We start from the raw sequence: 13,206 nt of genomic DNA, 5'->3' as shown, positions 1-13,206 counted from the left end.
CAGGCTGGACTCATTTCTAATGAACAGAATATGGCAAGAGTATTGCAATGTCACTCCCAAGATCAGGAAACGAGACGAATGGCTTCTGTCTTGGGTGCCCTCTCCCTGGCTCACAGTCTCTGGAAGAATCCAGTGGTTGTGGTGAGCAGCTGAGCAGCTCTAAGGAGAGGCCCACGGGACGAGGAACAGCACACCTCAGCAGCAGCCAGCAAGACCCTGAGTAGTGAGGTGAAATCTCCCCCAGCTAAGCCCCGAGATGATCACAGCCCCTGAGGACAACTTGACGGCAGCCTTGGAAGAGACCCCAAGTCACTGGCACCTAGCTGAGAGGCACCTATATTACCGATCCATGGAAACATGAGATTGTAAATATTTGCTGTTTTCACCTGCTAGATGTTGGGGCAACTTGTTACATAGCAATAGGTAACTAGCACAGTGGTGATGCATAAGCGTTCACCAAGACCTTGATTTGGGACCGGGCATGGTGGCTCACACCTGTAATCCTAACACTTTGGGAGGCCAAGACAGGAGAACTGCTTTGAGCCCAGGAGTTCGAGACCAACCTGAGCAACATAGCAAGATTCCATCGCTCTTTTTAAAAAAAAAGAAAAAGACCCTGCTTTGGAAGGTGGGGGGCAGTGGCTCACACCTGTGATCCCAGCACTTTGGGAGGCCAAGTGGAGGGATCACCTGAGCCCAGGAGTTCGAAACCAGCCTGAGTAACATAGTGAGACCCCCAAAAAGTAAAAATATTAGCTGGGCATGGTGGCGAGCGCCTGTGGTCTCAGCTACTTGGGAAGCTGAGGTGGGAGGATCACTTAAGCCTGGAAACTTGAGACTGCAGTGAGCTGTGATTGTGCCATTACCCTCCAGCCTGGGTGACACAGTAAGACCCTACCTCAAAAAAAAAATCTCAATTTGGAGACACAGCTCATGGGAAACCACACTCTGCAGATTGGGAGAACCATAGCCAGGGCCACAAGAAGGGGGGCTGGGGATCTCAGCAGTCTCTACTAACTGAGAGGTACCCAATGAATGGAGACCATCAGCCCTTCTCCGCTGACGGTCCCCAGCTCCTGCCCCCACTACGCCCACTCCAGCCAAACCTGCCCGTCTTTGTTCAGATGGCTTCCTCTCCCCAGAATGCCTCCCTGCCCATCTGTACACATTCAAATATTCCCCAGCTAGAATCTCCTCTTTCCAGCACCTGGCCGAGGTCTGACACTTTTTGCATTCAGGCAAGAAGTGTGGTCCTCCTTCCCAGAACTCAGACCCCTTCAGCATTTTATCTTCACCTCCCTTTGGACTCAGAGCTCTTCCTATCTTGGATTGGAGTTATGCAGCAGGTTGGAAAGAATTATTATCTTGACAGCTGGTGCCAGAATGCCTCTTAGGGGGAACTGCCTTTGTTCAGGAAAATATTTTCATGAGCTGCTCAGGGTAGATAGAGGTGAGATCCTGAGGGCCGGGTTAGCAGCAGGCAAAGCAACAAGACAGCTAAACTGCTCTGCACACATCAGGGAATTGGGGGGTGGGTGGGGAGAAGAGGAACCAGGGGAGGGAAGTAAAGGAGGAGGGAGGAAAGCGCGGTATTGTGGAGAAGCTGGAGATGTTTTCAGATGAGGATATTCAATGTCCAGTTTTTGTCTGGTTTTGGTAACAGCTTTATTGAGATATCATTCGCATACCATGTGATTTACCCACTTAAGTTACGCAAGCCTTCTTTTTTTTTTTTTTTTTTTTTTTTTTGAGACAGAGTCTCACTCTGTGACCTAGGCTGGAGTGTAGTGGCACAATCTTGGCTCACTGCAACCTCTGCCTCCCGGTTTTAAGTGATTCTTGTGCCTCAGCCTCCCGAGTAGCGGGATTACAGGTGCCCGCCACCACGCCCAGCTGATTTTTGTATTTTTAGTAGAGAAGGAGTTTCACCATGTTGGCCGGGCTGGTCTGGAACTCCTGACCTCAGGTGATCCACCTGCCTCAGCCTCCCAAAGTGCTGGGATTACAGGTGTGAGCCACCGCGCCTTGGCCGCAATCCTTATTTTTGTGTTTATCGCTGCAATGCAACCCCTTCATGTCCATCAACCTTCAGTGAAGTCAGCATCACACTCTAAGGCCTAGTGGGGAAAGGGACAGTCTCTCATGTTTGGGTCTCTATCCAAACTGAGTCTCTATCCAGCTGAGACATGGGTTATAGCTGTTCACAAACCCCTCTCCTGTGAGCTCCTCCAGGACAGTTTCCCAATCTAATTCATGTCGGTGAACAGGCATTAGTCAGTGGATTTCAAAGTCATTAATTATTAGGTTGTAATTAAACTGTTCTGCAGGCTCCCTTCATTGCACAGGTAACTCCAGATAACTCTCCCCCTCTATTTGTCACCCTGTCTCAGCCCCGTGCAGGGTTCTTTCTGTCTAGGTCCCTGTCCACTCACACACACTACTTACCCTCCCCCAGGGTCTGCACTTCAATGCTGGGGTTAAAGCTCTGGGCCTCCCAGGATGGCCCCGGGGAAGCGGCCCGGATCTGAAAGACGTAGCGGGTAGCCGGCTTCAGGTTGGTGACGGTGACTGTGGGCACCCCTGTCTTCACCATGGAGTAAGTCTGCTCCCTCTGACCCTGGAGAGAGATCAAGAAGTGAAGCCCACCAGCGCCAGATCCACTGTTCTAGGAGAACAAAGGGTGAACAGGAACAGGCAGGCAGGAGAAGCGTCCTTAGGTGAATGTGGGCTGAGTGCGAAAACCCAACCTCAATCATCTTGGGGGTTCCCAGGGATCTTTTCCTTGGATCCTTAGCCCCTGTGTTCACCACAAGCACCCACCCACACTCGGTGGCACTTGTAGCTGAGAATAGCCCCACCTCTGCATAAGAGAAATTTTAGAGAAGACACCAGATCCTCCTTCCAGGGGATGACAGGATGAGGGCCACCAGGGCCTGTCCATCCAGGCTGAGCTGGGCCAGTGCCCTAGGTAGGCCTGAAGCCTCAAAGGACAGAATGAGAGAATGAGCCCTGACCCATGAAAGCCCCCAATGGCCCACAAGGCTTTTCCTTTCCTTGATGTCTGATTTTTACAACTGTCCTGCAAGGCTCAGAGGACAGAAAGTTATTATCTTTTTTGTTTGTTTCACAGATAAGGAAACGCAGTTCAGAGGGGTAAAGACTCCCCCAAGGCCCCAGCTGGAGCTATCACTGATGAGCATCTTGTCAGTGCCAGCTTCTGCATGAGACCCTTTGCCTCCTGTGAGCCTCACAACAGCCCTGTGGAGTCAGCATTTCCATCTCCTTTTTAGGTGAGGTTCACATAAAGGAAGGGGCTGGTGCGCCCTCTGAATCCCTGCAGAGCCTGTGTTTTTTGCTCGACATCCTGCTGCCCCCCCACTCCACCCCAACACACCTGACAATGGCATACTAGAGATGCTCCTCCCGTCATTTCGTCCCTGCCCACACCTTATTAGAGGCCCTGCCATATCCACAGCCCCAGAAGGTTACTCTCCCCACTGATATTCGGTGGCTCCAGCTTTTTGACCATAGCATTCAGGAATTGGGACGGACTTTGACCCAAGCTGGGCCAATCAGAATCTCTCTTCCAGGCATCTCAACAATCCATTGAAAGACAGAGAAGCAGTGGCTTCAGGACCTACAAGGTAGGGCAGGCTAGGGGCAGAGAGGAGGAAGGAGCAAGGCTGCCTACCTGGGCATTGGCAATGTGCTGCGAGCAAGCCCCTCTGCACCATGGGCTGGACTGGGGTGCAGAGAGAGGTTGAGATGAGAAGCACTGTGGCTCCACAGAAGAGCTGCCAGACACCCGCCCAGGTCCAGTGGCCCAGCAAGGCTTCTACTCAGCAGGCTCCATGAGAGTACACTGAAGCCTTTCAAATATAGCCCTTTTATACTTGTTCTTTTTTTTTTTTTTTTTTAGACAGAGTCTTGCTGTGTCACCTAGGCTGGAATGCAGTGTGGTGCAATCTCGGCTCACTGAAACCTCCACCTCCTGGGTTCAAGCAATTCTCCCTGCCTCAGCCTCCTGAGTAGCTGGGATTACAGGCACCCACCACCATGCCTGGCTAATTTTTGTTTTTTTAATAGAGACTGGGTTTCGCCATGTTAGCCAGGCTGGTCTTGAACTCCTGACCTCAGGTGATCCACCTGCCTTGGCCTCTCGAAGTGCTGGGATTACAGGCGTGCACCACCACGCCTGGCCTTGTTCCTTCTTTTTTGTTGTTTTTGGGGTTTTGGTGGGTTTTTTTGAGACAGGGTCTCGCTCTGTTGTCCAGGCTGGAGTGCAGTGGTGCAATCACTGCTCACTGCAGCCTTGACTTCCTGGGCTCAAGCGATCTTCCTGCTTCAGCATCCCAAGTTGCTGGGACCACAGGTGCACACCACCATGCCTGGCTAATTTCTTTTTTGTAGAGGTGGGGGGGGTCTCATTTTGTTGCCCAGGCTAGTCTTGAACTCCTGGCCTTAAGCTATCCTCCCGTCTCACCTGCTGGGATCACAGGTGGTAGCCACTGAGCCTGGCCCTTGCTCCTCTTTTTGAGGGTTTTCATGCCCAACAAACTGGGAGCATCCACCCAACTCAGCCTTGGGGCTCTTGTCTATACCTTGATCCTCAAAGTCCATTCAGTGAGTCCTTTCTAAGCACCTGCTTCCCAGTGTCCTTTGCTGCTGTCCCTAAACATCAGCATTCCTCAGGGCTCTGTCCTGGCCACTCTTCTCAGACACATTCCCCTTCTCGTTCCTCTCCTCCAGTTCCTCCCCTGGCAGCAGCTACTGTCTCTATGCTGAGAGCCCTCAACACTCTCTCACTCTCTCTCTCTTTCTCTCCTCTTTCCAGGCCAGGCCTCTCCCTTAAGCTTCAGACCTGCAAGTCCACCTGGGTGTCCCAGAGGCCCCCTGAATGCTAGATGAACAAAACCAAGTTCATCACCTTGCTCCAGGCCTGCCCTTCCACCTCAGTGCTTCTCCATCTCAGTCAGTGGCACCTCAGACTCTGGGTTACCCAGGTCAGACACCCAGCAGTGACTCAGGACTCTCTCCTCCTTCCCACTCACCCCCAACACTCACAGGTCTCAACAGACTTCTAGTATTCAAAAACTATTCTGAGCAAACGAATCTCTCATGTCATTGAGGAGTGAGTGAAGTTCTGACACATTTAGAAGCTGAAAGAGGTTTCACTTTAGTGAACATAATTTGCACCAAGATGAGAAACAGTTTAACGGTAGTTTGCATATCAGATTTAAAGATAATAAATTGGCCGGGTGCAGTGGCTCACACCAGTAATCCCAGCACTTTGGGAGGCTAAGGCGGGTGGATCACAAGGTCAGGAGATATAGACCAGCCTGGCCAACACAATGAAGCCTTGTCTCTACTAAAAATACAAAAATGAGCTGGGTGTAGTGGCACATGCCTGTAATCCCAGCTACTTGGGAGGCTGAGGCAGGAGAATCACTTGACCCTGGGAGACGGAGGTTGCAGTGAGCTGAGATCATGCCACTGCACTCCAGCCTGGGCGACAAGAATGAAACTCTGTCTCGAAATAAATAAATAAATAAATAAAAATAAAGGTAATAAACTTACTTATGGGGAAAAGAGCAGATTGGGATGTGACTCCATTTGTTACATCGCAGCTAAGCTGCAACCACAGATTGACAATGGATACAAGAGGTCAGCAAAAATCAGCACAAGTATCCTATGGGTATCAATTGGCTATATGGAGTTCACAATCAAGAGTTCTGTACATATTTTTTATCACTGTAAATGCTGTGCTACACATTTTTTATATGACTGGAATTACAATAACTCATACATTTATTGTTCTGGAAAGCTGGCTGTTAAATATCTACCAGCACACCACTATACCTAGCAATGTGCTCCATGGTCAGGCATTTCTGTGAAATTAGAAATGATATGATCTTTCTGTGTCCTTTTTCTTTAAAAGGGCTCTACAAATGGTACGTATAAGATTCAGCCACACAAAATCTGGACCGGTCCCCAGAGAAAGCTCTTTGTCAACCAAAACACTAGGTGACACAGGGGCAATGGAGATAGTTGGTGACGGAGATAGACCTGAGCGGAGAGAGGAAGAGCAGGAGTCTGGGGGAGGAGGGAGAGACTTGAGCCTGGGGCCCCTAGGAGACGGGTGGTTATGTTTACAAAGGGAGTAACGAGGGCTTTTGCTGGGAGGATGGCCTGAAGAACCAGAAACTCTGCCGGACAGGTGCGGGGCAGGCTCCAGGTCCCTCCCAGACACGCACTCACCTTCTCGTAGTATCGGATCTCATACTCGGTGTCATTGGCCCCAGGGGCTCCAGCAGGGATGGGCTCCCGCCACGACAGGGACACGCTCTGGGGTTCCACTCGGTCCCTGCGGATCTCATCGTCCTCCCAGGGCGCTGAAAGTAAGTTACGTGGGATTCTCCACCTTGACCCACTGCACGGCAGGGCTGGGGGTGCGGGGAAGAGGGTGCGGCGTGCGGGGCTGTGGGACGGGACTAGAGAGGCCTGGGGCGTGGCCTAACGGGTTGTGGGCGGGGCTAGGAAACTGCCTGAGAGGCATGGCCAAAGGGGAGGAGTCTGTGAGACCAGAGGAAAGGGGCCCCTCTGCCCCCACAGCCCTTTTCTTCATTGTACCCTAGAGGGAAAAGCATTAGGTCTTCTGCTGCTTGCCCACCCATTACGGCCCAGTTTCTCTCATGGTGGTTGGCTCTAATGCTCCAGGCTCTTTCTATACTTGCTGCAGCTTGGAGACATAAGAGAGCATTCAGAGGCAGAAGGACCTGCTACTTAACGATTCCAATGGTCTGGTCAAGAGGTAATACACTCAACAAACTAGAAATAGAAGGAAATTATCCCCAAAGAATAAAGGCCATATATGAAAAGCCTACAGTGAGCATCATACCCAATGGCGAAAGACTGGAAGCCTTCCCTCCAACATCAGGAAAAAGGTAAGATGTCTGCTGTCATCACTTTTATTCATCATAATACCAGAAGTTCTAGCCAGAGTAGTTAGGCAAGAAAAAGAAATAAAAGGCATCCAAACTGGAAAAGAAGCAGGAAATTTATCTCTGTTTACAGATGACATGATCTTATATGTAGAAAACCCCCAAATTTTTAGGCCAGGTGTGGTGGCTCACGCCTATAATCCCAGCACGTTGGGAGGCTGAGGCAGGCGGTTCATGAGGTCAAGAGATCAAGACCGGCTGGGCGGGTGGATCACTTGAGGTCAGGTCGAGGCGGGTGGATCACTTGAGGTCAGGAGTTTGAGACCAGCCTGATCAAATGGTGAAAACCTGTCTCTGCTAAAAAAAAAAAAAATACAAAATTAGCCAGGCATGGTGGTGCATGCCTGTAATCCCAGCTACTTGGGAGGCTGAGGCAGAAGAATCACTTGAACCCGGGAGGTGGAGGTTGCAGTGAGCTGAGATCGTGCCATTGCACTCCAGCCTGGGCAACAAAAGCAAAACTCTGTCTCAAAAAAAAAAAAAAAAAAAAAAAAAAGAGATTGAGACCATCCTGGCCAACATGGTGAAACCCCGTCTCTACTAAAAATACAAAAATGAGCTGGGCATGGTGGTGTGCTCCTGTAGTCCCAGCTACTTGGGAGGCTGAGGCAGAGGAATCACTTGAACCCGGGAGGCAGAGGTTGCAGTGAGCCGAGATCACGCCACTGCACTCCAACCTGGGCAACAGAGCAAGACTCCATCTCAAAAAAATAAAATAAAATTTAGAACTAATAAACAAAATACAGCAAAGCTGCGAAATACAAAACCAATGCACAAAAATTTGTTGTTGTGTTTTTATACACAATGAACAATTCAAAAAGGAAATTAGGAAAACAATCCCACTTACGATAGCATCAAAAATAACAAAATACTTAGACATAAACTTAACCAAAGGGATGAAAGACTTTTATACAGAAAACTATAAAATATTGCTGAAAGAAATGAAATAAAACACAAATAATTGGAAAGGCATCCTGTGTTTGGATGAAATAAAACACAAATAATTGGAAAGGCATTCATGGAATAGAACACTTAATATTGTTAAAATGTCTCTACTACCGAAAGTGATCTACAGATTTAATGCAATCCTATCAAAATCCCAGGCATTTTTTGCAGAAATAGAAAATCATCCTAAAATTCAAATGGAATCTAAAAGGACCATGAATAGTCAACACAATCATGGGAAGTAAAAATAAAGGTGGGCCAGAGGCAGTGGCTCACACCTGTAATCCCAGCACTTTGAGAGGCCAAGGTGAGAGAATCACTTGAGGCGAGCATTTTGAGACCAGCCTGGGCAACACAGTGAGACTCCATCACTTACAAAAACCAACCAACAACAAAACCTACACACACACACACACACACACACACTCACACGCAAAGGTAGAGTCCTCACACTCCCTTACTTCAAAACATATTTCAAAGCTACAGTAATCAAAGCAATATAGTACAGACATACAGACCAATGAAACAGAATACAGAGCCCAGAAATAACTCCTCTCCATGTATGGTCAAATGATCTCCCACAAGGGTACCAAGGTTATGCTATGCAGAAAGGATAGTCTCTTCACCAAATGGCACTGAGAAAAGTGGATATCCACCTACAAAAGAATAAAGTTGGACCCTCACCTAACATCATATGCAAAAAATGAACTCAAAGTGGATTAAAGACCTAAATGTAGGATCTGAAATGATAAACTCCTAGAAGAAAACACAGGGGAAAAGATTCATGACACTGGATTCAGCAATGATTTCTTGGATATGACACCAAAAGCACAGGCAGCAAAAACAAAAATAGACAAATGAGACTATATCAAACTTTAAAACTTCTGCAGGGCAAAGGCAACAATAATCAGACTGAAGAAGCAATCTTTGAAATGGGAGAAAATGCTTGCTAACCATTTATCTAAGGGGTTAATATCCAGAATGTATAAAGAACGTCTAGAACTCAACAACAAAGACCAAATAACTCAATTAAAAAATAGACAAAGGACTTGGGTAGGTTTTGTTTTTTTGTTTTGTTTTTTTTTTTTTTTTTTTTTTTTTGCTATCAAGCAAGGCAGTGGGAGTGGAGAAGGAACAAAGAAATCTATAACTGGTTGTGATCAATTAGTTGTAAACAACACTGCACTCAGATCAGCTCGAGTAGACATTTCTTCAAAAAAGATATATAGGCCAGGCGCAGTGGCTCTTGCCTGTAATCCCAGCACTTGGGGAGGCCAAGGGGGCAGATCACCTGAAGTCAAGAGATTGAGACCAGCCTGGCCAACATGGTGAAACCCCGTCTGTACTAAAAATACAAAAGTTAGCAGGGCGTGGTGACGTGCACCTGTAATCCCAGCTACTCCGGAGGCTGAGACACAAGAATTGTTTGAACCTGGGAGGCAGAGGTTGCAGTGAGCTAAGATCGCACCACTGCACTCCAGCCTGGGCAACAGAGTGAGACTCTGTCTCAAAAAAAAAGATATACAAAAGACCAAGAAGCACATGAAAAGATGCTTAATATCATTAATCATCAGGGAAATCAAAGTCAAAATCACAATGAGATATTACCTCACACCCTTTAGGATGGCCACTACCAAAAATATGGGACATAACAAGGTTGGCAAGGACATGAAAAAATTGGAACCCTTGTACACCATTGTGTAGGAATGTAAATTGGTAGGAATGTAAACTGGTGCAGCTGCTATGGAAAACAATATGGAGGTTCCTCAAAAAATTTTAATTACTATATGATCCAGTAATCCTCTTTCTGGGCATATATCCAAATGAACTGAAATCAGGTCTTGAAGAAATACTGCTTACCCATGTTCATTGCAGCATTATTCACAATAGCCAAGAGGTGGAAGCAACCTAAATGTCCATAAGTGGATAAATGGATAAAGAAAATATGGTGTATACTCCATGGAATACTATGCAGCCATAAAAAAGGATGAGTTCCTGTCCTTTGCAGGGACATGGATGAAGCTGGAAACCATCATTCTAAGCAAATTATCACAAGGACAGAAAACCAAACACCACATGTTCTCACTCATAGGTGGGAGCTGAACAATGAGATCACTTGGACACAGGGCAGGGAACATTACACACCAGGGCCTCTCGGGGGGTAGAGGGTGGGGGGAGGGATAGCAATAGGAGAAATACCTAACGTAAATGACGAGTTGATGGGTGCAGCAAACCAACATAGCACATGTATACCTATGTAACAAACCTGCATGTTGTGTACATATACCCTAAAACTTAAAGTATAATAATAAAAAAAGAGTAAAAAGAAAAAAGAATATATGGTGTAAACATACAACAGGATATTACTCAGTCCTTAAAAAGAAGAAAATTCTGTCATATGCTACAATATGAATGAACCTTGAAGACATTATGCTAAAGTGAAACAATTCGTCAGAAAAAGACAAATACTGCATGATTCCACTTACGCGAGGTATCTAAAGTAGTCAAACTGTTTGAAACAGAAAGTAGAATAGTAGGCCAGGTGCAGTGACTCATGCTTATAATCCCAGTGGCTCATGCCTGTAAACCCAGCACACTTTGGCAGGCCAAGGCCGGTAGATCACTTGAGGCCAGGAATTCAAGACCAGCCTGGACAATGTAGTGAAACCCTGTCTCTACCAAAATTATAGAAATTAACCAGGCCTGGTGGCAGGCGCCTATAATCTCAGCTACTTGGGAGGCTCAGGCAGGAGAATCACTTGAACCCAGGAAGCGGGGGTTGCAGTGAGCCAAGATTGCACCAGTGCCCTCTAGCCTGGTTGACAGAGTGAGATCCTGTCTCGAAAAATTAAAAAAAGAAAGAAAGAAAGAAAAAAAAAAGAAGTAGAATGGTAGTTGCCAGGGGAGGGTGGTGGGGGTAAAGGCGAGTTGTTGACTGGATACTGGATATAGAATTTCAGCTTTGCAAGATGAAAGTTCTACATCCAGGTATGGGAGTTCATGCCTGTAATCTCAGCACTTTGGGAGGGCCAAGGTGGGAGGATCGCTTGAGCCCAGGAGTTCAACACCAGCCTGGACAACAAAGTGAGACTCTGTCTCTACAAAAAATCAAACAATTAGCTGGGCATGGTGTCATTCACCTGTGGTCCCAACCACGTGGGAGGCTGAGACAGGAGGATTGCCCTAGACCAGAAGGTCAAGGCTGCCACTGCACTCCAGCCTAGGCAATACAGCGAGACCCAGTCTCAAAAGAAATAAAAATAAAAATAAAGGAAAAAAAACTATAGAGATCCTTTGGACAAGGTATCTAGTTAACATTACTGTACTATACAAATGAAATGGGTTAAGATGATACATTTTATGTGTTTTTTACAGTAAACAAAATGTTCCAGGTCACAACCCAGAGCAAACAAACCATCATCTCTGTAGGCTGGAGCTCAGGGATTAGTTGCTTTTATTTTTTATTTATTTATTTGCTTATTTTTTGAGACAGAGTCTCACTCTGTCGCCCAGGCTGCAGTGCAGTGGTGGGATCTCGGCTCACTGCAAGCTCCGCCTCCCGGGTTCACTCCATTCTCCTGCCTCAGCCTCCCGAGTAGCTAGGACTACAGGCGCCCGCCACCATGCCTGGCTAATTTTTTGTATTTTTAATAGAGACGAGGTTTCACCGTGTTAGCCAGGATGGTCTCGATCTTCTGACCTCGTGACCCGCCCACCTCGGCCTCCCAAAGTGCTGGGATTACAGGTGTGAGCCACTGTGCCTGGCCAGTTGCTTTATTTTTTAAGTATCTTGGTGATTCCAGTGTGCACACAAGTTTGAGAACTGCCAGTCTGGATGATGCCAGATGAACAGCAGCATACACACACATACACACATATACGGGAGGTAATAAGGCCTGGGGTTGGTGTTCGGCAAAGGGGTTTCCAAGAGAAGATGCCGGGAAGGCAGTGGGAGAAATGGTTCCGGGGCTCAGAAAAGGTGTCTGAGAGAAAGATGGAGATGCAGGAGCCATGAGAAGGTGAAGGGATGAAACTGTCCAGGGAAAATGCATACAAAGAGAAGAGGAACAGCTTTTAGGGAATAAGCCTGAGACACGCCAACATGTAAGAAACAGGCAAAGGAAGAGAAGCTTGACAAGGAGGAGCCACAGAGGCAGGAGGAAGACAAAGGGTGTGCAAGGTGATGGAAGCCCAGGGAAGAGAACATTTAGGAAGGTTCCCTCCTGACTTTTCCAGTGGTTAGCCCACTATTGGTCCACAAGCAAGTGATCTTACTCCCTGAGCCTCGGTTTCCCCATGTGTAAAATGGGAACAATGATGACACCTCCTAGGCTTGCTGTGGGAATTTTATGAAGTAATGTGTATGGGGGACTGAGCAAGTGCTCAGCACCAGCATTCCAGCAAGAGGAGCTGGCACTGGGCCATGTCTCACGCTGAGAGGAGACAGAGTAAGATGATGATTCAAACTTCCCACTGGCTTTCATAAAGTGGACGTTCCCGGTGCCTTCAGGGGATTGAGGAAAGCACCGAGCAGATAGTAATAAGGCAAGGAAGTGGAAACAGGGAGTAGGTGGCTCAGGCTCTGACAAGTGCGTGGATGTGGCTTCTAGTCTTAAATGGTATATATATCTAGCAGCCTCTGCTCCATGTCTTTCCCAAATTCCAATTAAAACATAAAGACACAGTAAGAGTTGAAAACCTACACCATCACCATAAACTAGTCTTGACAGCTGATCGCCAGAATGGGGGCTGGAGAGTAGAGTGGCACATTTCTACTTATGATCAAGGCAGTGGGACTAGATCAAAAAGTGCAATTGTAATGAACCCCCAGGCTATACTGCCCACAGAGTGGCACTGCCTCCCATTCTAAAAATAACTCAAAAAATCCTTTATTCCTCCCTTCAGTGTCTGACCCTTTAAAAAAAAAAAAAAAAAGCCAGGTCTTTGTCAAGTGGACAATGCACAGCCAGCACTCTACTGCAGAGCTGCTTTCGAGGAAGAGTGCTCTTCCCTATCCCCCGGGGGCGCTTCTCAGCCAAAATTCACTTTGAGATGGCAGCTCCCAGAAAAGGCCTGAGCACAAAGGCAAGAGGAGTGATGAAGCATTCTAGGAGGTGGCAAAGTTCCTTGTGAATACAGATAGGGGCAGAGATGGAAAAGGAGGCTAGAAATGTCCATTTTTGAGCTACATTTGTGGAAAGCATCAGATGGCCAGGATAGAGAGGATAGAGAGGTAGAAGATGGTTCCAGCTCAGCTCTG

The 13,206-nt window shown here is 47.3% G+C and overlaps 1 protein-coding gene across 4 annotated transcripts in view; it reads right to left on the bottom strand.

Moving 5' to 3' along the window:
* EPHA10 (EPH receptor A10) overlaps positions 1-13,206 on the bottom strand; it is a 47,824-nt gene that overhangs the window by 15,007 nt on the left and 19,611 nt on the right. For 3 of the 4 annotated variants that reach the window (XR_010117719.1, XM_063627886.1, XM_063627887.1), the window contains exons 6-7: positions 6,259-6,392; positions 2,446-2,617 (exon numbers count right to left, since the gene is read on the bottom strand). Coding sequence is in view for 3 of the 4 variants with exons in the window: in XM_063627886.1 (XP_063483956.1) it covers positions 2,446-2,617; positions 6,259-6,392 (306 nt within the window). In the remaining variant the exon portion in view is untranslated. Of the gene's footprint in view, positions 1-1,756; positions 2,118-2,445; positions 2,618-6,258; positions 6,393-13,206 lie in introns of those variants that run through there. The other variant, XM_063627888.1, reaches the window with a different exon arrangement.

This window comes from Symphalangus syndactylus, chromosome 12 (assembly GCF_028878055.3).
Source record: "Symphalangus syndactylus isolate Jambi chromosome 12, NHGRI_mSymSyn1-v2.1_pri, whole genome shotgun sequence".
Classification (NCBI taxonomy): Eukaryota; Metazoa; Chordata; class Mammalia; order Primates; family Hylobatidae; genus Symphalangus; species Symphalangus syndactylus.
Note: the sequence above shows the minus strand (reverse complement) of the source record. Positions and strands in the feature narration are given on the sequence as shown.